Source organism: Vulpes vulpes, chromosome 1, assembly GCF_048418805.1.
Source record: "Vulpes vulpes isolate BD-2025 chromosome 1, VulVul3, whole genome shotgun sequence".
Taxonomy (NCBI): Eukaryota; Metazoa; Chordata; class Mammalia; order Carnivora; family Canidae; genus Vulpes; species Vulpes vulpes.
This window is the reverse complement of record NC_132780.1, coordinates 9,390,621-9,418,025: the sequence shown is the minus strand read 5'-3', so window position 1 is coordinate 9,418,025 and position 27,405 is coordinate 9,390,621. Positions and strand designations below refer to the sequence as shown.

The 27,405-nt window shown below is 57.2% G+C and overlaps 2 protein-coding genes across 4 annotated transcripts; both read left to right on the top strand.

Annotated features, from left to right (window-relative positions):
• The first annotated feature begins 2,874 nt into the window (after positions 1–2,874).
• SERTAD1 (SERTA domain containing 1) lies at positions 2,875–5,810 on the top strand. 2 transcript variants are annotated; one of them, XM_026010018.2, is made up of 2 exons: positions 2,875–3,046; positions 4,747–5,810. In XM_026010018.2, exon 2 carries the CDS (start codon positions 4,747–4,749, stop codon positions 5,461–5,463), a length of 717 nt encoding a protein of 238 aa, XP_025865803.1. In that variant the 5' UTR covers positions 2,875–3,046; the 3' UTR covers positions 5,464–5,810. The 2 variants fall into 2 exon arrangements, with proteins under 2 accessions (XP_025865803.1, XP_025865804.1); XM_026010019.2 differs by lacking the exon at positions 2,875–3,046 and adding an exon at positions 3,522–3,659.
• Positions 5,811–12,636: 6,826 nt separating this feature from the next.
• PRX (periaxin) lies at positions 12,637–27,121 on the top strand. 2 transcript variants are annotated; one of them, XM_072752875.1, is made up of 7 exons: positions 12,637–12,684; positions 16,300–16,343; positions 16,427–16,525; positions 16,656–16,781; positions 18,743–18,899; positions 22,254–22,450; positions 23,087–27,121. In XM_072752875.1, the coding sequence occupies exons 4-7, from the start codon at positions 16,755–16,757 to the stop codon at positions 26,918–26,920; spliced, it is 4,215 nt and encodes a 1,404-aa protein (XP_072608976.1). In that variant the 5' UTR covers positions 12,637–12,684; positions 16,300–16,343; positions 16,427–16,525; positions 16,656–16,754; the 3' UTR covers positions 26,921–27,121. The 2 variants fall into 2 exon arrangements, with proteins under 2 accessions (XP_072608976.1, XP_025865805.2); XM_026010020.2 differs by having other exon boundaries at positions 12,642–12,684; positions 16,431–16,525.
• The last annotated feature ends 284 nt before the right edge of the window (positions 27,122–27,405 follow it).

The following is a 27,405-nucleotide window of genomic DNA, read 5'->3' as shown; positions in this document are numbered from 1 at the left end:
CGAAATTCTCTTCTTCCTCATTCATCTCGCAGGGTCTCGTCCCGCTCGGAATAAAAACCTAACGTTCCGCGGAGGGCTCTAAACGGCCTGAAAGCTTCTCCGACCCCGCCAGGCAGCCTGCAGTCCGGGGACACTGGCCCCGCTCCCGGCCCGCTCGGGCTTCGCGGCCTTTGCTTTGGCCCTGCCCTCTGGCTGGAAGATTCTTCTTCCAGAGCTTTACTACCTCTCTCATTTCACCGGGTCTACTCAATGTCACCTCCTCAGGGAACTTTCTACCAGCACCAGCACCAGCACCCTGTCTACAGACACCGCACACCACACACACTTTCCTCTCCTGCTCTGCTTTATTCCTTTCCTTTTCACTGGTCACCTTCTAAGATACTAAATTATTTCTTTATTATAAAGTGTATGGTCCACCTCCTCACACCAGGGATTTTTGTCTATAATATTGCTGCCCTATCATCAATACCTGCCAGAGTGCCTGGCACACAGAAGGTGTTCCATCCGTGAGTGTTTATGTTTTCACACTTCTTTCCTCTGCTTACCCCTCTCCTGATCCATGAACAGAGAGACCGTGTGAGGCTTATCCAGTACTGTACCCCTAGTGTCTACGATGGTGCCTAGAATACAGTAGATGCTCAATAAATACATGTTAATCAAGCTCCTGAGACTCCTGTGAGCTCTCCAGCATGTGATCCGGAGCAAGCCACTTGGAGACTCAGAGCCACCTTTTTTCCCCCAGCTCATGAAGATAGGTTAGGGAGAAAATTCTGTGAATTTGCCTGGCAGGGGCCTGGTTCTAATTAGCATTTTACTCTGTTTTTATTATGAAAAATTTTAACCATATATTAAACATGGGGGGGGCATGTAGCTACCCCCCCCCCCACTTCCCAAATCAGGATTTAGTAAGAGTTCCTATGCTTATTTGGTTGTAATAAAGAAATCATATAGTAACTTTCATTCTGGAAAATTCTCCACCACCAACCCCACCAGTCCCTTTCTCTGTTTTCTCAAAATTGAATTTTTGGTGGAACAGCCTAGTTGTGCTTGCAGATGTCCCACATTCTGTATTTGTGTTCCTGTAAAATTTGTTCCTCTCTGTTTCCTGTAAGCTGAAGATTAGGTCTAGAGGCTCCATGAGATTCAGTTTGTGAAAGTTAACAGGGAGACTCCATAGGGAATGTCATGTACTTCCTAATGCATCATGTCAGGTGGCACCCAGTGTCAGGGTGTCCCATTATTGTGGATGTAGAGTTTTATTACATGGTTAAGGTGGTGAGCATCACATCTCCACATCATAAAAGAATATTTCCCCCTTTGCAGTTTGTAAGTAATCCTAGTAGAGGTATGTGTGGGAGCCTGCCAAGATCCGGTTAACCTTTCACCCTAAGGTTTGAACATCCATTGATAATTGCTACCTGAATCAACTAGTTTAGTTAGCATTTTCTAGAGCTTACTTTGGCCAGGAACTCTATTCACAACAGTTCTTCCCACAATTCCAGAAGAGTTAGCAAATGAGCTACTTGGAGAAGCTAAGTCCCTTGTCAGTTTACCAGACAAGCGTTAACTTCCTGTCTACCCATACCCGACCCCAGGTGTCCTGCCTTGAACTAAGCACCTGTGCTATAACCACAACAGCTATTACTACCAACAAAAGGACATGTTGTGCACCATTCTGAGCACTTTGTGGGATTATTTTTTTCTTTTATCTTTTTATTTATTTGAGAGAGAGCATGAGCAAGGGGGAGGGGTAGAGGGAGATGGAGAAGCAGACTCCCTGCTGAGTAGGGAGCCAGATGTGGGACTTGATCCCAGAACCCTAGGATCATGACCTGAGCCACCCACATGCCCCTCTTTTTTTCTTTTAGATCTTATTTTTATGAAATGTCTACACCTGGGACGCCTGGGTGGGTCAGCGGTTGAGCATCTATCTGCCTTTGCTTCAGGTCATGATCCTGGGATCTAGAATTGAATCTTGTTTGGGCTCCCACCAGGGAGCCTGCCTCTCCCCTCTGCCTGTGTCTCTGCCTCTCTCTGTGTGTCTCTCATGAGTAAATAAATAAAATCTTTAAAAAAAAAAAAAAAGAAAAAAAAAAAATCTCTGCCCCCAGCGCGGGGCCTTGAACTCATAACTTAGAGGTCAAGAGTCACATGCTCCTCGACTGAGCCTGCCTCGGGCCCCTGTGTGATTATTCTTTTTAATCCTCAAAATACTCTCATTTTAAAAAGGTGAGGAAACTGAGACCTTTGGGATTAAAATACTTGCCCAAGGTCACACAGCTACTTAGGGAATGGAGCCCAGGATGTGACTCCAGTGGCTCTATTCCTATCCCCACCGGCTCCTCCTCCCCCTCCTGTAACCACCATTGAGTCCAACTGCTCAGCATTTGCTCAGTGCGCTATGGTGCTCTTAAAGACACAACCTTATTTTAATTTTAATTTTAATTTTCCCGACTCTCAAGAGGTAGGCAAGAAGCTGTCCATTTAACAGAGTTTGTGTGTGGCTCAGAGAGGTCCAAGGATTTTTTTTTTCCCTAGATCGCACGTTGAGTAAGTGGTCAGAATTTGAACCCATGCTTATCTGGCTTAGAGTGCAGACCTCTGTTAGGACTGGGTCTGTAAGTTGCTCAATTGCTGGGTTTGGCAAACGTACGGGCAGGTGTGAGGGGCTCACACCTTGAGAAGGAAAAAACCCCTCCCAGCCACTGCCCCGCAGTGAACACAGCCACCCCACCTGGCCTCGGCTCCTTACACAGTCGCCAGGCATGCGCCCTGAAGCCACCCTCCCCTCCCTTCGAACCTTCCTTCTCCAGGCCCCGCCCATCACCGCCCAAGGCCAATCGCGGGCCGAGGGCGGGGCCACCGCGGGAGTGGGCGGTAGTTAAGGGGAGTCAGGAGCCTGGAGTCGTGCGCCGGAGTCAGAACTGCGTCTACCGACCCGGGCGCCGGCTGCCGAAGGAGAGCGAGCGAGCGATGCTGCCGTCGCCGCTCCCTGATTGGCTGCGCGTGGATCCCTCTTCGTTCTGATTGGCAGCGGGTGAGCTAGGTATGTAAATGAAGTGAAGGGGGCCGAGGCGAGAAGGGAAACCCGCGAGGGGGTCGTTTGGCAGGTTCGATCCCCGGGTCCGGCCGGTGCGCGCCGGGGCTGCCCGGGATCGAGATGCACGGGCCCCCGAGTGTCGCCCGGCCAGGCTGGGTGAATCACGCCGCAGCCCGGGAAGGGGGCGGAGGCGCCGGCTCTCTGGCTCCGGCTGCGTGACTCACCCGCCCCCGCCGCCGCCGCCGCTTCGGGAGGAGCCGCCTCCACTGCCTGCCGGAAGCGAGCACAGGCCGAGAGGGCAGAACAGCCCTCGGGGTTCCCGGCCCGCACGGCCCTGCGCTGCGGGCAGGAACGACAGCCAGGACATGGGGCCGTGTCGAGGATCCCGGGGTCCGAGGGGCCGGAATCCCCGGGGAAAGCCGTTCTGGCGCCGCTAGGGGGCGCCGGGACGGGGGGGGCGGAGTCCGGGAGGGGGGCGCCTGAATTCCTGCGGTTCTGGACTCGCGGGTCTTCGGGGAAGGAGGCGAGGACCGTTTTGAGAAGTGTGAGGAGTCGCTTTTAAGGTCCTGTTGGGCAAGGGCCCAGGGATTGGAGCCTTCAAGCTTCCAGGCTCAAGAAAGTAAGTTGGGCCTGGCGTCCAGAACTCCAGGGGCCCCTATCCCGGGGAGAGTGTGGGTCCTCAAAGTTCTCTTGGTGACCCCCCGGTGCCGGTCAGGATTTCCCAGCGAGCCATGTCTACTCTGCCTCCCAAAGAAATCCGGAAGCAACCAACTTCTTTCCATGTCCACTGCCCTCCACCTTCCACTCCAGGCCCCCACCATCACCCGCCCCAGAGCGCGGTGGCCTCTGAATGGAGCTCAGGACCGCGCTCTTCCCCGTTTCCCTTCCTTTCGCCGTCATCTAACTCGAAAGCAGCCGAGAGGGGGATCTTCTGGAAATCTAATCAGTTCACAACACCACCCTGTTCCCTGCTCAAAATCCTTCAATGACACTCACAGTAAAATCCAAACTCCTTGCCTCTGCTTGCTCTCCAAACCCGGTCCCCTTCCGTGTCACTCTGCGCTGACAACACTGGTGTTTTATTTTGTTTTGTTTTGTTTTGTTTTTTCAGTTCATGCTCATCCAGCCTCCAGGTCTTTCTTTGCCCTTGTTGTTCTCTCTTCCCGGAGCGCTTTCCCCTGGTCCTTCTGTGGGTGGCTCCTCCTGCTTGAGGAAGGGTCAGCTAAAATGTCACCTCGGAGGAGCCTTCCCTGACCACTCCCCAGAACCTTTGAATATTTCCTAGCACGCCTCTACATTTCCTGTATTTATTTATTTATTTGTCTGATGGGTAGTAGACAGTGTCAGATGGAACTATGTAGAACAGCTGCTTTCATGAGTTTAAAAGAAGATTGAATTTTGGGCATTTCACATGGTTCACTGAGAAATACATAATAATAGCTATTAAGAGTATTTGTTAATAAGAATCGTTGCAATGTACTAGGCACTGTTGTAAGTGCTTTTTTGTACGTTATTACATTTACTCTATAAAACAACTCCATGAGGTAGATACTATGATCACTCATATCTTCAGGTTTCCCTAAGAAAGCACAGGTTCAATAAATTAAATGGCCTGCTCAAGATCACACCAGACATAAGTTATCAGAGACAGGGTTTTTAACTTAACATTGACTTTCCATAACTGAATGACTCCTCCCTCCCTGCAGATGATGCTGAGCAAAGGTCTGAAGCGCAAGCGGGAGGAGGAGCGGGAGAAGGAAGCCCTGGCAGTGGACTCCTGGTGGCTGGATCCCAGCCTCCCAGCAGTGGCACAGGCCCCCCCGGCCGTGGCCTCCAGTTCCCTCTTGGACCTTTCCGTGCTCAAGCTCCACCACAGCCTGCGGCAGAGTGAGCCGGACCTGCGGCACCTGGTACTGGTAGTGAACACGCTGCGACGCATCCAGGCATCCATGGCACCTGAACCCACCTTGCCACCTGTGCCCAGCCCGCCTGCGGCCCCTTGTGTGGCTGACAATCTGCTGGCCAGCTCAGATGCTGCCCTCTCAGCCTCCATGGCCAGCCTTCTGGAGGACCTCAGCCATATAGAGGGCCTGAGCCAGGCCCCCCAGCCCTTGGTGGACGAGGGGCCACCGAGCGGCCGCCCCACTGGGGGATCCCCACCCAGCCTGGGTGCCTTGGACCTGCTGGGCCCAGCCACTGGCTGTCTGCTGGACGATGAGCTTGAGGGTCTGTTTGAGGACATCGACACCTCTATGTATGACAGTGAACTTTGGGCACCAGCCTCCGAGGGCCTCAAACCTGGCCCTGAGGATGGGCCTGGCAAGGAGGAAGCTCTGGAACTGGATGAGGCTGAGCTGGACTACCTCCTGGACGTGTTGGTGGGCACACAGGCACTGGAGCGGCCACCGGGTCCAGGGCGCTGACCCCCACAACTGGGATGGTGGTCTGGTGTCCAAACTGAGCCTGGTGGCTGGACCAACTCTCCTTGGAAAGACGCAGCTGGCTTCCTTAGAGCAGAGAGAGGGGCTTTGGAGAGACAGAATCCAGTCCTGAGCAACTTCACCTCTGTCCTCTTGTCTAGGACTAATGAGGGGAGTCTGGGATTGGCCCTTGGGATGGGATCACAGGGCCTGGTGGCTGGAATGTGATTTGGACCGGGCCCTGTGCTGGACTGAATCCCCAGGGGTTATAGCCTGGGATACTCTTTCCCTGATGTGGGAAGAGACCGCACCATTTTATGGAAATTAAAACCAGTCCTGGGAAATTTCAAGTCTGTGTGCTTTGTCTCTGGGCTAAGGCAAGGGTATCATGATGTCCCCCAACGTTTAGTGAGCGTGGACTGTGTGTACCTGGCACAGTGCTTAGCACTGGACGTGTGTTAACTCTTCCCATCTGCTGAACAAGGTGGGCATTATTACTATCCTCACTTTACAGCCCTGAAGCTCTGAGAGGTCATCACGTGTGGAGGTGGGTTTCAAATGGTGAACTTTACTGCTTTATTGGTTTGATAAGCAGATCAATTAGCTCTGGTAACTGGCCCTCTAGAAAACTCTCCAGAACATACCCAGCCAAGTTTCCCTGATGCACCTGTTTGTGTACATAATGGTGGTGGTGGTGGCAGTGGAGGAACCTGGGCCCCTTGAAGTCGTGTCCTTCCTTGGTTGGAGTGTACCTGTGTGTCTTGGAGCGGGTTGTGGGGGGGGGGGGGGGGGGTGGGCAAAAGGGAGCTTTCAGAATGAGCCAGAAATAAAAGCCCAAAGGTGGAGGCTGGATGGAGCCTCTCCAAAGAACACGGAGAGCCGCTCTCCAGGAAAATGGGGAAAGATAACGAGACTCCAGCAAGTTAAAAAAAAAAAAAATCCACTCGGGATCTCACATCTGTCTTTGAGCAGGGGATAGGGCACCTTGGAGGGTGACTCTGAAATAAAGCCACCGGGCTTAGTGGCGGCTTGACCGCCAGGCCGGCGGTCCTGCTTTTCCTTCTAGAAGAAACCCAGGCCGGGCCGAGGCCACCTGCCAGACTGCTTGTGCGATAGGGCTGGCCCGAGCGCCGGGTGTCTGCGCCGCCCCCGCCGTCCAGCCGCATTCCTGGCCCGGCTGGGAGGGGCCGCACACTCAGAGGCCTGGCACGGGACCCAGGCGGCGTCCTTCCTGGCGGCGTGGGGGCAGGGCAGCGCCCGGTGCGGGCGGGGGAGGGGCGCGGCGGGGGCGGGGGCGGGGGCCGGGGAGGGGCAGAGGGCCGGACGGCGGCCCGGGGCCCAGCTGGGCCTCGATCGCGGAGGTCGCCGGCCCCAGAGCACCAAAATCGCTGGGCCCCGGGGCCGCCCCTCCGGCCGGAAGCTCCCGGGAGGCTGAGGCTGGGGTGGAACCGGGGGGAGGCGGGCGGCTGCGGCGGCCCTCGGGCCGGGAAGGGGCGGGCAGAGCCGAGCTTCCTGGAGCAGAAGAGGAAGTCGTGCCCATTTCTGGAAGTGGAAGAGGCGGCCCCGGGGGAGCGGGGGTGGCCCGAGCGGAGCCGGTGCGGAGGCCGAGGGTCCTCCGGGGGCCGGACTCCAACACCTGGTGACTCCCAGCTCTGGGCAGTGGGACTCAGACTCGGTTTTGACCCAGACCCAGACCTCGGGAGTTTGGGTGCTGAGCTCAGCAATGCCCCCTGGTGCTCAGTCTGGGGGTCTGAGATGCCGCTGCCTCACATTTCCTTGAAATCTGCCCTGGGGTGGGGGTGGGGGGGTCAGGGAGTCCCCGTGTGGGGCCAGCACTGCCCTCTGTTTACAACACTCTGGGAGCCTGTTTCTGATGTCTCTGGGTGCCAAATCGGGGAAATAATCTGTGATACATACTGGTGCAGACAGCCTACCCATCTGTCGACGATGCTCCCATCTGCCCCTGTGCCTGCTCGCTCAGCGATGCCCCCTCTCCCCAGAGCCTCCGCAGACAGTTGCACAGGTTGTGCACTGCACACAGACTCCCTATCTAAGGGGCTACCGTGCATATTTCAGGCACCGTTCATTTACATATTTGCTACAACAGTTTCCCAGCAGATGGAGGTCAAGTGCCTTGGGGAAGGGGCATGCCTTTTGCATAAAAGCACCATATGGGCTAGATCAGCGCTATTCCCTTCCCTCTGGTGCCTTCAGGTTTATGAGCAGCTCATGCCTGAGGACCTACCCCAGGCTCCCCATGTCTGACCCCCAGATGATTGTGCAGGCTCCCTGGTTCTAGCGCGCCCCTCCGCCCTCGGCTCAACCCCAAGAGGCCACACTACCTCAGCCAGCAGATTCCAGGGCCCACACCATTCCTAGCGGAGCCGCCAGCCCTGGCGCGGCTACGGCTTTTCACAGAGCCTCTGTGTGTTCCCTTCTGGAAACTCCCCAGCCTAGCTCCCCTCCAGGGGCATCCACAGGGACACCCCCCCCCATGACACACACATTTCCCTCCTTGGGCACCTGGGAGGGCTATCCTCGTCCTCCTCCCTCCCTTCCTCCCTCCCTCCTTCATTCCTTCTCTCATTCAGCAAAGATTTATGAGTAACTACTGTGTGCCTGGCCCTCTGTAAAAGGCAAACCCGATCGTTCTCTCCTCTGCTCCGGGGCCTCAGGATTTATCTCAGTCCTCCGAGATCTGAGCTCTGTCCCTTCCGAGGCTCACCTACCCCTGCCCCGTTCGAACATTTAATGAACATTTTACTGAGCACCTACGATCCCAGTGCTGTCCCGTGTAGAATCTAACGATGCTTAGTCGTTATTATCGACACAATAAGCCACTGAGCAGAGGCTGTGCTTGAAAGCCAGGCCGCCTGCATTTGAGCCTCGGCTTTGCCATTCTGTGGCTGTGTGACCCAGGGCAGGGGACTTCACTTCTCTGGGCCTCAGGGAGCTCATCTGTAAACTGGAACAGTAACAGTGCCCACCTCGCAGGGCTGTTGTCCCAGGGAAGGGGAGTGTTCTAGGTGGAAGGAACAGCACAGGTGAGGGCTAGGACTGTGAGGGACCCTACAATGTTTTCAGGGATCTGGAAGCTCCGGGTTTGGCTAGAAAGAGGCAGGAGCAGTGAGGTGAGTGATGGGGCTTGAGGGGTCTGCGGGCACCAGCACACAAGGGGCCCTGGGAGGGATACTTTACTGCTAGGGTGCTAGTCACCAGGTGAAGGAATCCCCTGGACTGCCTCGTCGATGTGGTGGTGCAGAGGTGACCCTAAAGGCTGGGAGCCCTGAGGGGGAAGCTGGGAAGGGGCGTTGCACCCATGGCAGGGTGGTGGGGAAGAAAGGGAGAGGCGCTTAGCAATGCAAGAGGACAGGCTCTGGGGTGGATGAGCCTTGATGGGGCAGGGACCTAGGGTGAGGCCCAGCGCTCTGACTGGGCGACTCAGGGGGACAGTGGGATTGCCCTGGAATGGTGGCTGGGAGGACAAGCAGCTCTGGGGCTGACGCTAAGGCCAGATAGGGACACAGTGGGTATGAGGGGTTGGGAGGGGGCACACCCAGGAGAAGGCATCCCCCATTGCTGGGCCTGTGGCTGGAGCTTAGTGGGGAGGTGGGAGGCAGGAGCCAGCAGAGAGGATGGGAGCGAGGGACATACTGGCTGCACTGCTGGGGACCCGGCTGCCACTTGGCTCAGGGTGGGTTGGAGAGGGTGGTCCCTGAGGATAAGCTTCCACCTCCTTCCCCAGCCCCACAGGATGTCCTGTGTTTACTGAGGTGACCTTGGCCGGAACCGGGACACTGGTACCACCCCCTGAACTCAACTTCCCATGGCCACACCCCCTCAAGTGAGAGAAAGCAAGAGACACAGAGAGAGACAAAGAGAGAGACAGAGAGACGTGTGGGGAGAGACAGAGACAAGGAATGAGGACAGAGACAAAGAGAGGAACAGAGAGGTAGAGAGACACAGGGAGAGACACACCCTTCGTGACAAAACACAGCCAACTAGGAAAAGAAGCTTCCTTCACCGGCTGAAGGGCAACCACAAAACACTTCGAGCTGACAAGGCCAAAGGCCGAATGCTTGCTCCCAGTCTCAGGGTATCTGTGCTCCAGATGCAGACAGGGACAGAATAGCACGCACAAAGCCTGCAAGGCCCTTAGGACAAGTCTCGGGTCCTCCTCTGGCTGACCACGGGCCTCCCCTCTGCTTCCCCACACTCTTTCACATTCACTGAGTTCTCAAGGGGCCCCTTTGAGAAACGCCCTCTACCTGAAACCCACTCTCACTGATCCACTGGCTGAGCAGCCGTGCACGACGCCTATGTATCTTTCAGGTGCCAGCTCAAATGTCACTTCCTCCAGGAAGCCCCCCCTGCCCTTTGTGATAGTACCAGAGAGCCAGGCCCCTCTCACAGACCTAGATCTGTCCCTCGTACTGCTTAGCTCAGTGTGAATTGTACACTCATGTCACCGATCACTTCTTGAACGTCTGCCCCCATACCCCAGCCCCCAACTGTGAGTCTCATGAGGCCCGAATCATGGTGACTGCTGTGTCCTCAGCACTACCCAGCCCAGGGATGGATACAGAAGTGTCTGTGAATACTGCTGAATAAATGTATAAATGAGGAGCAGATATAAGGAAAGGGGATGTTTGGGCCATGGGGACACAGCCATGAACAAGGACACAGTTCTCGGGATGCCCGGGTGGCTCAGTGGTTGGGCAGCTGCCTTCAGCTCCGGTCATGGTCCTGGGATCCGGGATCGAGTCCCACATCGGGCTCCCTGCATGGAGCCTGCTTCTCCCTCCGCCTGTGTCTCTGCGTCTCTCATGAATAAATAAATTATATATATATATATATATATATATATATATATTTTTTTTTTTTTTTTTTTTTTTAAAGGACATGGTTCTCAACTTCTAGAAATTTCACATGTGCTGAGTGCTGTCTGAATTCAGGTCCCCTGCACAGGCTGGTCCCTCTGCCCATAAAACTGGTCTCCCTCTCCTCTTGCCTAGTTCTTGTGGGTCTTCTAGTCTCAGTTCACATGTCTCCCCCTCCAGGAAGACTTCTCTGACCTCCCTTGCTAAGGCTGGAGCAGGCACCTTTCCTGGGCTCCCCCATCAAGGCCCTGACCTTTCTGCCTGTGACTCTCTCATCACAATCCTGGCCGTTCTGGATCTATCTCCCTGTTGGACTGTGAACTCTGTGAAAGCAGGCCCGGGCTATCTAAGTCACACTGTGTCCTCGGTACCGTCCAGCACAGGGTTGGACACAAGACCAGGTGCTCACGGACTTCTGACCTTGGTTAAAGCCTGCTCCCTTTCTCCCTTCTGGTACTTTGCCTGCATTTGTCCCTGTCCCTGGAAGCCTCTTCTGCACTTTTACCTGGCTCCCTCCTTCTCAACCAACCAGTCTAACTTCGATGTCATGTCTTCCAGAAATCCTTCCCTGAGCCTACCCTCCAAAGTAAATTTAGGTCTGGCAGTGTTGCCAATGCCCAGCAAAGGGGTTGCCACCAAGGGCTCATGAGTGTTTATTGAATGAATAAATGAACAGATGAATGGTTGAATGAATCAATGAGAGAGAGAGAAAGAGAAAAAGCACTGGGGTGAGGGTCTCAGGCCCGTCAGCAGCCCTCATCATGCTGTTCCTTCTACCCTTCCCAGGAGAAGGGTTCTGGCGGGGTCCTGGCCACACCCCAACCCTTGGTGGCTGCCAGGCCTGGAAGGTATTTCCCAGAGCTCAGCACATTCCTGCCTTCCATGGCGGCTGAGAGTGGGCAGGGGGCATTTTGGAGAGAAGGGGGGAGGTCCCTAGCATTCTGGGATCCTGCCAACCTGCGCCTGGTCCCTGATGTCCTCGGGAGTAGCTCCCAGCTCTCGGTGTAGGGTGGGGTACAGGTCCATAGAGGGGCCAGGGGGCTGGTGTGAGGGGCGAGATTGACAACTGAGGCGAAGGCCCGGTGGCCGTGCCTGGCTGGACAATGGGACAGAAGCTGCTGACGCACGCTGTGGGGGTAATCCCCAGTTTCATCCCAGCCCTGGCCCCAGGCCTGGGCTCAGAGAGCTGGGAGCATCGGAGCCAGCAGCCGGGTGGGTGCGAGGGGCATGTGGGGGTACTTGTGTTCCCTGTGCCGCCCCCCGGGGTCTGGTGAGTCAGGGCAAGCTGGGGTTGGTGGGGCTGGGGGAGCAAGGGATCAGGGTGAGGCCTGGTAGCCTTGGGTTGGGAGTTGGGCAGGTCTGGGTTCAAATCCTGTTGAGACCACTGACTTGCCGTGGGCGACCTCGGGTGTCACCCTCTCTGAACCTCCTTGTCTGTTATATGCAGAGGATGGAAGAGAGTTGCAGGGTCTCTGGGGCCCAGCAGAAATGGGGTTAGACCCCAGCCCCACCAGTTCCTGGCTGTGTAGCTAAATACTGGGCATAATATGCTCACCTTACACCCTTGATCCCAGGAGCAGGGCTTTGGATGCCCGCACAAAGCAGCACTTTAGGTGTCCCCCCCAAAATGGAAACTCCATTAGAGAAGTGGGGCTTCTCTGTGCCCAGTCGCACTCAGGCCAAAAGCTGCCCATCCCCCACAACAAGTCTAGCCATTCCCGATTTGTGTGAATAATAATGCAAAACTCTTATAAGTGACACCCACTTTTTGCCAGGCAGTGCTGAAAGCTTTTAGCCTCTTTTAACTCCTCTAATCTTTACAACGACCCCATGCGGTGGGCATTTTTGTTATCCTTGTTTTAGAGATGAAGAAAATGAGGCCCAGAAAGACACTGTCACAAGGCCAGAAGGTGACGAGGCTGGGATTTGAACCCAAATTGACTAAAAGAGGGAGCGGAGGAGTTTGTTTTAGGGGCCCCAGGAACCAGCAGGGGCCCTGCCTGGGTCTGGAAGCCAGGAAATAATGCAAGTCGGGCGCTCGGCCTCCAAGTGGCGGTAGCAACGCGTGTCCCTGGAAGGAGGCTCCCAGTGGAGGTCCCAGCCCAGGCCCAGGCTGCAGCTGTCCCTTCTTATGGTCTTCAGCTCCCCACCCCCTTGCCGGTAGATGTAGCTGGGAGAAGGGGGGTGTTTGTTTCCCCACCACCCACTCCCTGGTGATGTCACACCTCGGCAGCCAATGGCTGGGGTCTCCCCCTCCTCCCCCTCCCCATTCCTTTTCCCCCCCTGCCTGGGGCTGGGGCTGAGCAGACGACCGGGAGCTCTCGAGGTGTCTGGAGGCCTAGTGGTAAGAGATCAACGGGTCTTACGGGGATCCTTGGCCAGGCTGAGAAGCCAGAGGGAATGAGACTCAGGGTCCTGGGAGGTGCTGGGAGGTGCTGGGAAGATACCTGGGGCTCAGGAGGCAGTGTGGTATAGGAGTCAAAGGCATAGACCCTGGGTTCAAATCCCAATATTTCCCTCTCTCAGGCTATGTGGTCTTGGGCAAGATACTGCACCCTTTGTACCTCTGCTTTCCCATCTGTGAAATGGGCTGATGGAGGCCACCTCACAGGGCTGATGGAGAGTAGATGAGTTGCTGCTTACAAAGAGCTAGGGAAGGATTCCTAGGGTGGGGCAGGCTTTTGGGGCTTGGAGCAGCGTGCTGGGGTGGGGAGCACTGATCTTGGTAGGAGGCCAGTGCCTGAGCTGGATTTGTCCCTCACCCAGAGTTCCCCTTGGGTAAGAGAGAAAGTGGGGTCACCACTGAGCGAAAGCTGGACACAAGCCACTTTGAGATGCATAGTCAAGCCTCCAATTCGTACGTTACTTGAGCACTTACTATATACTGGGACTATTCTAGGCACCTGGCACTCTCACCTTGAAGCCACTCTTAACTGGCTCCATTTCACAGAGGAAACTGAGTCCCTGAGGGGTGAAACACCTCACCCAGGTATTCAAACCTGAGAAGTGCTAGAGCAGGGACTGACCACGGCCGAGGCTGCTGGGAGACCACCACCAGAACGCCTCACCTTCCGCTCACAGATGGTCTAGGGGCCCAGACGAATCAACCCCTCACTCCCACTGCTGAGGGCACCAGATCACTGGCGGTTGGGAAAGCTGAGGCTCTGAATGGGGAGAGCTCCTAAATAGGGTTGGCACCAGCCAAGGGGAAAAAAGGGTGCAATGGGACAAAACTGGGGGGTTCCTCAGCCAGCCCAGCTCAGCTGACCGGCCCAGGGCCCAAAGGACAGGCCCTCACCTCAGCAGGCTCCGAAGGGCATCTGGGTATCTCAAATGGGAATCTCAGTGGTGCCTTCCTCAGCGAGGGATTGTGAGGACGTAATGAGTCAAGGTAGGCAAGAATCTTTGTGCATAGCAAATGCTCAAGAAATGGGGACTCTGAGAATTCTGGAAGCCGAGGAGCATACCAGGGCAGTGCCATAGGAATGACCCAAGAATGGTTGTTGGCATCTGGAGGGTCCTGCTTGGCTTTAATTCACCAGGGGAACCCCTTTAGATCTTCCCCTAACACAGTCAGGGATCCCCAGCAACTCCCCCATTCCTCCCTCCGTCTAGTGGGATGGGCAGAGCTGGGAACAGAGAGTGCCCAGGGTTGGGAGGGGGGCTTCCTTCCGAAGCCACCCCCACCCCACCCCAGGAGCTGAGTTTGTGGCTCAGGAAGGGCACAGTTGGGCTAAATATAACCTGGGCTGGGCGGCTGCCCTGGGCAAGGATGAGGGAGGAGGGCACTCTCTCTTGCTCCCGCCCTGGCTAAGCTTCCTGTGCCAGCCTCTGGGTGTGACCTTCACCGCCCTGGCCTGAGACAGGGAGCTTGCTGTCCAGGAGAGCCTCCTGTCCATCTCCACTGCCTCCCACAAGTACCAGGCTCTCCCACCTCCAGCTCAGAATGCTATGTGGTATCAGGGACTCAGTTTTTCAGACCTGAGTTCAAGACTCAACTCTGTCACTGTGATATCTTAATCCTCATGTACTCATCCGTAAGATGGGGTACTGAGGCCACATCCACGAGGTGTCTGCCCAGCCCAGGTTTGGCACCAATGAGGTGCCTCTGAAAATGCCTGTTCTGGGCACCCTCAGTCCCCACCTCCCTTCCCAGCCCAGCCCCTGCTCCGGTTGTCTTGCTCCTTGGGCCTCCTCCAGTGCTCCGGGCCACCAATGCAAGTTCACATACAGGGTTGGGGTCAAGGGCAGGGTATTGGCTGTGTGACCCCAGACAGGTCTCTTCCCCTCTCTGAGCCTCAGTTTCCAACCCTAGAACAGCCACCACATTGAGGGTGATTCAGAGACCTACAGGGGCAAGCATTCTGGAGGAAATGCTACAGATGGGGTAGCCCACCTGACCCGGAGCAGCTGAGGGCTCAGAGGGGAGGCCGGGGAAGGCCGTGAAGACCAGGACTCCTAGGAGGGCCAGAGAGGAGCCCTCTGATACTGTGCAGTCCTTACCAGTGGAATGGGTACAGCTGGACCACTGAGGGGTCCCTGTGTCCTCTGTCCTGGCCAGTGGTGGGTTATGAAGGGCCATTGTGCGGCTGGGGGTGGGTGGACAGGGGCGGAATGTGACCGGCTGCAGCAGACAGGCCATTGTTTGAGGGAATGTGCCGCGTGAGGCCTGACCTTTCCGTGTAGAGTGGGGGTTGGCGGGTTGGCATGCCAGGTGGGGGCTGGGAGGACGAGGCCAGAGTTGGCCTGGGTTGGGGGTGGTGGAGAGACGGTATCCATTCCCCTTTCAGGCCTGATGGGGAGGCTGCATGGGGATCCCAGTTCTGCCTCCTTCTCACTGTGCTGTGTGACCTTACACGAGGTTCTTGGCCTCTCTGAGAGGCGAGGGTTTCCTGCAGGGAGGAGCCAGAACATAGGACTGACAAAGAATAACCACTCAATACCCACTAGTTATCATCCCCCATGTAAGAGGCCGGAACTCTCAGATAAGTTCAAATCCTGGCTTAGCCGTTTGTGACGATCCGTGGCTTCCCTTCTTGCAGCCTCACGGCTCTTCTCTAGAATGGTCTCCATAATCATGTTGGCCTCACAAGAGTGTTCGGAGGCTTAAGTGCAGTGGATGACCCCTGTGGAACCTTGACACAAGATCAGGACCACAGGAAGTTCTCAGTAATAGTAACAGTGCTTCTGAAGCCCCTCTGAGTGCCTGGCATTTTATATTTACTAATTTATTTGATGAGGTAGGTGCTCTCCTTCTCCCCATTTTACAGGCGAGGAAGCTGAGGCCCAGAAACTTGAGGTGATTCCACCCCCCCGCCCCCCAGGGAGTATATGAGAGTGGTTATGATTTTTTTTTAAAGATTTATTTATTTATTCATGAGAGACACACACATACACACAGAGGCAAAGACATGGGCAGAGGGAGAAGCAGGCTCCATGCAGGTAGCCTGATGTGGGACTCGATCCAGGATCCCAGGATCATGCCCTGAGCCGAAGGCAGACGCTCAACTGCTGAGCCACCCAGGCATCCCATGATTTTTTTTTAAGCTTTTATCTCTTTATTCATGAGAGACACAGAGACACAGGCAGAGGGAGAAGCAGGCTCCCCGTGGTGGGGAGCCTGATGCGGGGCTCGATCCCAGGACCCCAGGATCATAACCTGAGCCAAACGCAGATGCGCAACCATGGAGCCATCCAGGTGCCCCTAGTTATGTTTGTTTTATAATGCATTTGGCTCTCTCGGTAGACCCAGGTGGTTGGCTCAGGGGCTCTGCTGTCGGGCGGTTCTAGGGGTCCACTCTGGCTTGACTGTTGTCCAGTAAAGGTCTTCTAGGGCTCAATTCCCCAGCTGCGCTCTGCACTATGGGGATAGAATATTGACAGAGTACAGGAAGGTCAGGCACTCAGGAAGCAATGGGTGGGGTTAGCTGATGGTAATGCACATGGTTTTTCTTCTTAGACCCCTGGACCCAGGAGGCCCAAGGAGCTGGAGGTGACCTTGAGGTGAGCATTGGCTGGTGCCACATGCCCCTCCCTGCCCCTCTGTGGCCAGCTTGGAGCCTCACACCCTGGTCTTTTCCTGGCAGGCAGCAAGACCCCAGAGGAAGGGTGCAAACCCTGCGGACGACTGTGCGGTACCCCAGTCTGGGCTCCTGTTAGGAGGGGGTGCCTGTGCCCAGGCAGCGGTGAGAGGACAGGGGTGGGGGAGCCCCTTCTCCCCTTCTGATTCCCATCTTGACCTCTCTCTCTCCCTCTGTGCCCGCCTTCACCGCTCATCCTCTCCTGGCCTCAAGCCTCCATCCCTGTCCCTCGCAGGCTCAGAGGCAGCTGCTCCATGCAGAACTGAAGCTGGTCCTGCAGCAGAAGGGGGAGAGGAAGCAGGAGCCTGGGGCCCAGGTGACTCCCAGAGGTGCCATGGAGGCCAGGAGCCGGAGTGCTGAGGTGAGTACCCACATATCCTGCAAGGGAAATGTGGGGACCCTGGCTAGGGGGTGCAGACTGAGCAAGAAAGACACTTCCTGGTTTCTCTGTGCCTCAGTCTCCCCATCTGTGAAACAGAAATAGCAACAGTGGCTGCCTATTTGATAGGTCACCATGAGGAAAAAAATTTTAACATATGGAAAAGTGCCTGGTACAGACTAAGAATGAAAGCAGCTAATTCAGTGGGGCATAATGGAGTTATATTAATAATGGGCTAAAGAAATTAGAAAACCTTTTTTTGGAAGAAGCAGGATGTATAGGGGGTTATATGCACGAGCTTTGAGCCCATAAGCTTAAATCCCAACCCTACCGCTTCAAATAGGGGACCTGACCTCTCAAACTGTTTTCCCATTGGTGAAATGGGACAACGGTCCGGACAATGGTCACTGTTATGGAAATAGCGGACTGTCATTGACTGCTTCCTGCCCCACGCTAGGCACAGAGTGGGTCCACTTTTCTGCGAGCCAAGCTGAGGCTGAGGGTTGGCAGGTGGGAGGATGGAGGGGTTGGGTAAAGTGCAAGGAGGTCGCTGCCTGCAGGAAAGCCTATGGGCTTTGAGGTCACAGACCCGGGGCTTAGGCCCAGCTGCTTAACTCTGCTGTGTGGCATTAGGCAGATGGCTCCGCTTCTCTTTACCTTTGTGTCTGTCCCAGCTGGAGGGAGCATGAAATGAGATGCTGCTTAGCGCAGGGCCTCAGGGGGGGGGTGGTGGTCAGGGTGTTCCCTGCTGCGCCTACCACAACTGTTTGCAACATGCTCCTCCCAGCCTCTGGTCCCAGGGCCACAGCCGGCCTAGACCTGCTTTCCCCTCTCCAAGCCCTGGGCTTAACTCCAGTCTATGCCATCCCTGATGCCCTGCCCATTACAGCAACCTCTGGGATCCCTGTTCTTTCAGAGCTCAGAGACTCCTTCCAGTACAATCATGTTACCCGACTTTACAGTAGGTAAACGGGCCCAGAGAGGGCAAAGTTTTCCCCCAGAGACACACAGCAGATGGAGCTCCCAGGCGGCTGTAGAACTAAGATCTCTCACTGCCTTTTCTAAGCCCGGAGGGCGCTGCTGGGCCAGGGCCAGGTCAGCACCATTTACAGTGAATACCAGGAATGCCACGTCTGCCGGTCCACCACTCATTACCCACGCACCCCCCTTCACTGGATTCCCTCTCCCAAAGGCGTTATGCAGGTCTTGGGGTCACAGAGTCCACAATAGGGCACAGTCTCACACACGTTCAAGCCTCCCAAGAGCGCAGTCTCACCCTCACCCCTCCATCCTGTACCGCTTAAAGGTCTAGCCTCGGAATCCCATCCTCACCCCACCCCTTGTTCTGCTGTTATTAAAGCTCTTCCCTCAATCTCACCGGTAGACTATGGGTCCCCCCCTTACCTCTCTGTGTTACCCTCTAGCCACACCCCTCTCAGATCTTTGGCCCCTCCTCTGTGGCCTGAGCTCGATCCACGAGAGCCGTCGAATCCCGCGCCAAACCCGTAGCCCCGCCCCCGGACGGGCCCCGCCCCCAGAGAGGCCCCGCCCCCGAGGACACCGCCCCCCGAGCGCACAGCCCCCGCCCCATCAGGCCCGCCTCTCACTACTCGGGTTCCCTCCGGCCTCCCTACCCCGCCCCTCGCCCCGCCCCCTCGTCAACCCCGCCCCTCGCCCCGCCCCCTCGACAGCGGCCCCCGGGCCTCCCGCCCGCCCAAGAGCGGACCGAACCGTTGAGCCCAGCAGCGGGTCCGAGAGAGCGGGCGGCCCTCGCGCTTCCTTCAAGGGAAGATGCCGGGGTGGGTGGGCCCACGGGGCCGGCCCGGGCCGCGCTCAGGGACGTGCACCTGGAGGACCCGTTTAAGCGCCTTTAAGCGCGATGCCGGGCTGTGGGCGAGGTCGGGCCCCAGCGCCCCATGGCGACCCCTCGCTGCCCTCCGCAGGAGCTGAGGCGGGCGGAGTTGGTGGAGATCATCGTGGAGACCGAGGCGCAGACCGGGGTCAGCGGCATCAACGTCGCAGGCGGCGGCAAGGAGGGAATCTTTGTCCGCGAGCTTCGGGAGGACTCGCCCGCGGCCAGGAGCCTCAGCCTGCAGGAAGGTGGGCGGGGCGGGAGCCTGGGACCCGGCATTTCTCAGGGGGCGGGGTCGGCCGGGCGCGGGGGGTCCCGGGCGTGGCCGGCCTCCGGAAGGCGGGGGGAATGGTTGGGGCGGAGCTTTTCTTGTGGGGCTTGCAGTGGCTCAGAGCCGGCTGTGTCGATTTGACTCTCAGATCTGCAGTTGACTAGCTTGTGGTGGTCTTCTGTGCCTTGGTTTTTTTTTCATCTTGCAAAGGGGAATAATTCTAGTACTCACCTCGTAGGGTTGTTACGTGAGTTAAATGAGTCAGTATTTGAAAACAGCGCATAGCTAAGTGGCACATGGTAAGCACCAGTTATTATTTTTGTTGCTGGGGCGGGAGAAAAGAGGTGGAGTTAACACAACTTGGAGGAGGTGTGGAGGGGAGCCTTAGTAAGTCAGGGATATTTTAGGTGACAGGCATGAGGCCGATGTGATTTATTCATGCAACAAATATGTACTAAGTGCCTTCTATTTCCAGATGTTATTCTAGGTGCTTGGGCTACTGCAGTGAACAAAACAGACCACAATCTGCACTTACGGAGCTTAACTTCTAGTAGGGAGAGACATATTTCAGGAAAATATGTAAAATACATAGTAAGTTAGAAGGCAATGTGCGCTATGGGTGCCAGCAGGACAGTTGTATTTTTAAATAGGGTGAGCCAGGAAGGGAGGGAAAGCCTGGTGGAGGACAGGGACTGAGCTATGTGGCCATCTGGAAGGGCATTCCCTGCAGAGAGAACAGCCAGTGCAAATGTCCCAAAGTTGGGGTGTGCCTCCCTTGATGGAGGAAGAGCAAGGAAGCCAGTGTAGATGCAGTAGAGCTAGAGAAAAAAGGAGAGCAAGAGATGAGGCCAGAGAGGTCAGGACAGGGCAGTTTTCAGAGGGTGTTATAGGCCATAGTGAGGATTTTGACTTTTAATCTGGGAGGGTTGTGAGTGGAGGACGACTGTGAATTGTCTGTGTTGACCAGCATGCTGTATTAGCAGTAGAAAGAAGGGGGCAGGGTGGGGAGCAGGGAGACCAACAAAGAGGCTACTTTGGGGGGGCCTGGCTGGCTCAGTCAGTAGAGCATGAGGCTCTTGATCTCAGGGTTGTTTGAGCCCCACGTTGGGTGTAGAGACCATCTTACCTTTTTAAAAGATTTTATTTATTTGAGAGAGAATGGGCCAGTGGGAGGGGCAGAGGAAGAAGAAGAAACAGGCTCCTCACTGAGCAGGAAGCCCAACTTGGAACTCGATCCCAAGACCCGGGACCATAGCCTGAGTCAAAGGCAGTTGCTGAACCGACTGGGCCACTCAGGTGCCCTGAGATTACTTTAAACACACACACACACACACACACACACACACACACACACAGGCTACTCTGATTATCCAGGCAGGAGATGGTAATACTTAGGACCAAAACACTGTTAATGGACATGAAGAGAAAGGTTTAAATTCTGTATATATATATATATATTTTTTTTTTTAAGATTTTATTTATTTATTCATGAGAGACACACACAGAGAGAGAGAGAGAGAGAGAGAGAGAGAGAGAAAGGCAGAGATACAGGCAGAGGGAGAAGCAGGCTCCATGCAGGGAGCCAGATGTGGGACTTGATCCCGGGTCTCCAGGATCACACCCTGGGCTGAAGGCAGTGCCAAACCGCCGAGCCACCTGGGCTGCCCTAAATTCTGTATATATTTTGAAGGAGGCGGCCTCAGGACTGGATATGGGGTGTGATGAAAAGAGAAGGGTCAGGATGTGTTCAGGGATTCTTGACCTGAGGATGGAGTTGGTAGTTCCACAAATGGACCACACTGGGGCTGGAGCTTGTTTGGAGTGAGACCAAGAGTGGTCGCTAAGGTGAAGAGGTGGAGGAGTAAATGGATATATGAGTCTAGGATGGTGGGGAGAGTGCTGGGCTGACACTTGGAAGTTGTCAGCCCTTTATGGTCTTTAAACTCCTAATCTGGGGGTACCTGGATGACTCAGTGGTTGAGCATCTGCCTTCGGCTCCCACAGGGAGCCTGCTTCTCCCTCTGCCTGTGTCTCTGTCTCTCTCTCTGTATCTCTTGTGAATAAATAAATAAATAAAACCTAAAAACAAAACCTCCTAATCTGGATGAGCTTCCTCTGGGGGTTAGTGTAGTATGTAGATGGAGATGAGAAGAGGTCCAGGGCCTGAGCCCTGGGACAGTGTGTTGTTAAGAGATCCAGGAGATAAGGAGCAACCATCCCAGGAGGCTGAGAAGAAACCTCCAGAGAAGTCCTTAGAGAGTGTGTGGCACCCTGGAGGCCAAGCCAGACAAGTGGATAAAGGAGAGGGAGTGACGTTAGGTTGAAGGCTGTGAGGTCCACTCAGATGAAGTCTGAGACTTGAACATTGGACTTAGCTACACAGAGGTATGGAACCTTGACAGGAGCAGTTCAAGGTTCTGGGAGGGGGTGTCAGAAGTGTAATTGGAGAAGTGGAAGTAATGCAGCTAGGCAACTCAGTGCATTTACCCTTAAGTGAACAGATCAATGGAGCAGGAGCTCCAGGCGTGAGGTCAAGACAACCTTTCCTATGGGACAAATAATGGTGTGTTGTATGCTGCTGGGAATAGCATAGAAGAGAGGGACAAATTGGTGATGTGGGGAGCGAGGGGAGAACTGCTGGAGGATGTCCCCGGGAAGGCGGTGGAAAGGCTGGCTGAGGTAGAAGTGGGGAGAGTTCATCCTCAGGAACAGGTGGAGAGGGGATCCCTGGGTGGCTCAGCGGTTTAGCACCTGCCTCCAGCCCAGGGCCTGATCCTGGAAACCCAGGATCGAGTCCCATGTCGGGCTCCCTGCATGGAGCCTGCTTCTTCCTCTGCCTGTGTCTCTGCCTCTCTCTGGGTGTCTCATGAATAAATCAAATCTTAAAAAAAAAGAAAAAGAAAAGAAAGGAACAGGTGGAGAGTGGAGTAAATAGCCAGAGGAGCAGGGGCGTGAGTAAGGATGTGGGAGTTTCCGGAAGTTCTTTTCTGATTCTGTCCTCTCAGTACGGGGAAACAAAGTCAGTGTCTTAAAACTTGAGAACGGGGAAGGGAAGTGGAAAGGCAGTGGGCGTGGTGGCTTGAATGGGCGTGGTCCTGTTCGGCGGGGGCGGGGCTAAGGCCACGGGGTGGGGCTTCATTCTAGAGTGTCTGGACTCACACTGGGGGGATCTTTGCTTCTCAAGTCGGTGCAGAGGGCGGGGACAGGGGGATAGGCGGGGCCAAGGTTTGGGGCTGGGCCTCGCAGAGCTAGCTCCAGGGAAGTGGGTGGCACCAGACCTGGATGGAGCCAGGAGATGCCCACGCCCTGCCCACCCCCACCTCGCCTGCAGGGGACCAGCTGCTGAGCGCCCGGGTGTTCTTCGAGAACTTCAAATACGAGGACGCACTACGCCTGCTGCAATGTGCCGAGCCTTACAAGGTCTCCTTCTGCCTGAAGCGCACTGTGCCCACCGGGGACCTGGCGCTGCGGCCTGGGACCGTGGCCGGCTACGAGATCAAGGGCCCACGGGCCAAGGTGGCCAAGCTGGTACGCGTGCTTAGCCCGGCCTCGGCTCTGGACGGCCCCAGTGATGCAGTTTCAGCGCCATGAGCCCCACTCCTCCACACCGTGGGCCAGCCTCTGTCTTGTCACTAACCCAACGCTAATCCCACCCTCTGCCTTCTGTTCCCGCCCCTAAATTTCTCCCTGGGGAAGGGGATCCACCCATGTCAGACCTGTCCTTTACCCACTTTGCAGAGGCATCAGCTCTAGGCTTGCCCGTGGTCGTGAACCAGGCAACTCCAAACCAGGGAGGCCAGGTTCAAACCTGGGTCCTGCTCACTTACTGCTGAGCGACCCTGGACAAATTTCTTTCCCTTTCTGGACCTCAGTTTCCCCATCTCTAGAATGAAGGTATTGGGGGAAAATCCTGGATGAGGACCTAGAAATCTTGGATTCCAGTTCCTACACCCCTATTGACTCATTGTCAGATTTTAAATGAACGACTTTGCCTTACGGGGGCAGTAATGGTGAAATGACGGGAAGGAAGGGAGGCTGGTATTTGGGGGACAAGATGCTTCATCCAACACATCCCCAGCCTGGTGCAATACCAGATGGGGTTCCCCCGTCTACCCCGAGCCTCCCACTGTCCCACCGCCTCCCGCATCTCTCCTCTCTCCCCAGAACATCCAGAGTCTGTCCCCTGTGAAGAAGAAGAAGATGGTGATGCCCGGGGCCCTGGGGGCCCCTGCAGACCTGGCCCCTGTTGACGTCGAATTCTCCTTTCCCAAGTTCTCCCGTCTGCGTCGGGGCCTCAAAGCAGAGGCTGCCAAGGGTCCTGTCCCAGCTGCCCCAACCCGCCGGCGCCTCCAGCTGCCTCGGCTGCGCGTCCGGGAAGTGGCGGAAGAGGCCCAGGTGGCCCGGCTGGCCGCTGCTGCTCCTCCCCCAAGGAAAGCCAAAGTGGAGGCTGAGGTGGCAGCAGGAGCCCGCTTCACAGCCCCCCAGGTGGAGCTGGTTGGGCCCCGGCTGCCAGGTGCCGAGTTGGGTGTCCCCCAGGTCTCAGCCCCCAAGGGGCTGGGAGAGGTGGCCCTCCACCTGCCAACCCTTGGACTAGGTGCCCCAGCTGCACCTGCTGTGGAGCCCACAGCCGTAGGGATCCAGGTCCCCCAAGTGGAGCTGCCCACCTTGCCCTCGCTACCCACCCTGCCCACGCTCCCCTGCCTGGAAACCAGGGAAGGGGCTGTGGCAGTGACGGTGCCCACCCTGGATGTGGCAGCGCCTACCGTAGGGGTGGACCTGGCCTTGCCGGGTGTGGAGGTGGAGGCCCGAGGAGAGGCACCTGAGGTGGCCCTAAAGATGCCCCGCCTCAGTTTCCCTCGCTTTGGGGCTCGAGCAAAGGAAGTTGCTGAGGCCAAGGTGGCCAAGGACAGCCCCGAGGCCAGGGCAAAGGGGCCTAGACTTCGAATGCCCACCTTCGGGCTTTCTTTGCTGGAGCCCCGGCCTGCTGCCGCCGAAGCTGCTGTTGAGAGCAAGCTGAAGCTGCCCACCATCAAGATGCCCTCCTTTGGCATTGGGGTCTCGGCCCCCGAGGTCAAGGTGCCAAAGGGGCCTGAGGTGAAGCTCCCTAAGGCTCCTGAGGTGAAGCTCCCGAAGGTGCCGGAGGCAGCCCTCCCAGATGTGCAACTCCCAGAGGTGGAGCTCCCCAAAGTGTCCGAGATGAAGCTCCCAAAGGTGCCAGAGATGGCCGTTCCCGAGGTGCGGCTCCCAGAAGTACAGCTCCCCAAAGTTCCAGAGATGAAGCTCCCCGAGATGAAGCTCCCAAAGGTACCCGAGATGGCTGTGCCCGAGGTTCGGCTCCCAGAAGTACAGCTCCCCAAAGTTCCAGAGATGAAACTCCCCGAGATGAAGCTCCCGAAGGTGCCCGAGATGGCTGTGCCCGAGGTGCGGCTCCCAGAAGTACAGCTCCCCAAAGTTCCAGAGATGAAGCTCCCCGAGATGAAGCTCCCAAAGGTGCCCGAGATGGCTGTGCCCGAGGTGCGGCTCCCAGAAGTACAGTTCCCCAAAGTTCCAGAGATGAAGCTCCCCGAGATGAAGCTCCCGAAGGTGCCTGAGATGAAGCTCCCGAAAGTGCCCGAGATGGCCGTGCCCGAGGTGCATCTCCCAGAAGTACAGCTCCCCAAAGTCCCCGAGATGAAGCTCCCTGAGGTGAAGCTCCCGAAGATGCCCGAGATGGCTGTGCCCGAGGTGCGGCTCCCCGAGGTACAGTTGCCAAAGGTCTCAGAGATGAAAGTCCCCGAGATGAAACTCCCTGAGATAAAGCTCCCCAAGGTGCCTGAGATGGCCGTGCCTGATGTCCACCTCCCGGAGGTGCAGCTGCCAAAGGTGTCGGAGATGAAGCTGCCGGAAATACAGGTGCCAAAGGCCCCAGAGGTGCATCTGCCAAAGGTCCCAGAGGTGAAGCTGCCCAAGGCCCCGGAGGTGCAGCTCAAAGGGGAACAGGCAGAGAGGGTGGAATTTGGCTTCAAGCTGCCCAAGATGACCATGCCCAAGCTAGGGAGGGCGGAGTCCCCATCACGAGGCAAGCCGGGTGAGGCAGGGGCTGAGGTCTCTGGGAAGTTGCTCACGCTTCCCTGTCTGCAGCCGGAAGTGGGCCCCGAGGCTCGAGCGGGTGTCCCCTCTCTCACACTGCCCTCCGTGGAGCTAGACCTGCCAAGGGTCCTCAGCCCAGAGGCGCAGGTCCCAGCAGCCGCCGTGGGCAAGGTGGAGCGGCCAGAGGGCCCTGGGGGAGCCGCGGGGGTCGGGGAGGCGGCCTTTCGGATGCCCTCGGTTGAAATCTCCCCTCCACAGCTGCCCTCGGGGGAGGTGGAGGTGGAGGGGCGGCTAGAGGAGATGGAGATGAAAGTCAAGCCCTCCTCCAAGTTCTCCCTGCCCAAGTTTGGACTCTCGGGGCCCAAAGTGGCCAAGGCCGAGGCCGAGGCGCCCGGGCGGGCCACCAAGCCGAAGGTGTCCAAGTTCACCATCTCACTCCCCAAGGCCCGAGCGGGGACTGAAGCCGAGGCCAAAGGGGCAGGAGAGGCAGCAGGCCTGCTGCCCGCCCTCGATCTGTCCATCCCGCAGCTCGGCCTGGATGCCCATCTGCCCACAAGCAAGGTGGAGGTGGCAGGGGCTGACGTCAAGGTCAAGGGGCCCAGGTTTGCCCTGCCCAAGTTTGGGGTCAGAGGCCGGGACGCTGAGGCGGGAGAACTAGCGCCAGGGGTGGGCGAGTTGGAGGCCAAGGGCTGGGGTTGGGATGGGAAGGTGAAGATGCCTAAGCTGAAGATGCCCTCCTTCGGGCTGGCTCGGGGGAAGGAAGCGGAAGTCCAGGGTGGGCGCGTCAGCCCGGGAGAAAAGCCAGAGCCCACGGCAGGGCCGCTTAAGATCCCCGAGGTGGAGCTGGTCACCCTGGGGGCCCAGGAGGAAGGCAGGGCTGAGGGGGCAGTGGCTGTTGGTGGAGTTCGGCTGTCAGGCCCGCAAGTGTCCACGACCAGACAGGCAGGCGCCGAGGGCCAGGAGGGGGCGCTGAGGATGCCCCTGGGCATCTCCTTGCCCCAGGTGGAGCTGGCCAGCTTCGGGGAGGCCGGCCCAGGCGCCACCCCGGGGCAGCAGGTCAAGGGCGCGGCCCCTTCGGCAGAGGGCACAGCAGGCTACAGGGTCCAGGTGCCCCAGGTGACCTTGTCTCTGCCTGGAGCCCAGGTGGCAGGTGGGGAGCTGTTGGTAGGTGAGGGCGTCTTCAAGATGCCCGCCGTGACAGTGCCACAGCTTGAGTTGGACGTGGGGCTGGGCCGAGAGGCGCAGGTGGGTGAGGCGGCCACAGGTGACGGTGGCTTGAGGCTGAAGATGCCCACACTGGGGGCCAGAGCTGAGGCGGGAGAAGAGGGGCCCGGAGAGCAATCCCCGGGGGCCGAGCGCACCTTCCACCTCTCCCTGCCGGATGTGGAGCTCTCACCGCCCGCCGTGGGCAGCCACGCTGAGTACCAGGTGGCAGAGGGCGACGGGGAGGCGGGACACAAGCTTAAGGTGAGGCTGCCCCGGTTTGGCCTGGCTCGGGCCAAGGAGGGCATTGAGGAGGGTGAGAAGACCAAGAGCCCCAAACTCAGGCTGCCCCGAGTGGGCTTCAGCCAGAGCGAGGCGGTCACTGGGGAAGGCTCCCCCAGCCCCGAGGAGGACGAGGAGGAGGGTGGCGGGGAGGGGGCCTCTGGGCGCCGAGGCAGAGTCCGAGTCCGCTTGCCCCGCGTGGGCCTGGCTACCCCGTCCAAGGCCTCTCGGGGACAGGAGGGCGAGGCAGCCCCCAAGTCCCCCAGCGCGGAGAAGTCACCCAAGTTCCGTTTCCCCCGGGTGTCCCTAAGCCCCAAGGCCCGGAGTGGGAGTGGGGACCACGAAGAGGGTGGATTCAGGGTCCGGCTGCCTAGTGTGGGGTTTTCGGAGACAGGGGCTCCGGGCCCTGCCAGGATGGAGGGGGCTCAGGCTGCAGTGGTCTGAAGCCGCAGGGCAGAGGGAGAGTCCCCTCCCCTCCTCCCGTTCCCACCTCCTCCTTGTTTTGTGTGTGAGATAACTAGCACTAACCCTCAGAGGGCCGGGAGGTGGGTGACTGTCGGGACAGGGCGGGGGGCCTCGTGCCCGGCTCATTGGCAGGAGTACCCGTACCTTGCCAAGGCATGTGAATAAAGTAATCCCGAGATAGCCTTGTGTTCTGTATCCTTTGTGTGTGTATGTGCGTGTGTTCGTGCGTGCAGGGACAGGGCGGCGGGGAGGTGACAGGGTACAGGGAAAGAGGTCCCCAAGGAGGGGACTATTGGAGCCTGGCCTCAGGAGAGCCTGTGTTGGGGGAGACATCAGGCCACCCCAGGCTAAGGAGAGGGAAGATCTGCAGTGGGCTGGTGGGAAGGGTCCTGCCCTAGCCATTTGGAGTTCCCAAGGGCCTCTGAGCTAGACCCGTCTGCTGAGGACTCTGCTTGTTCTGGGGA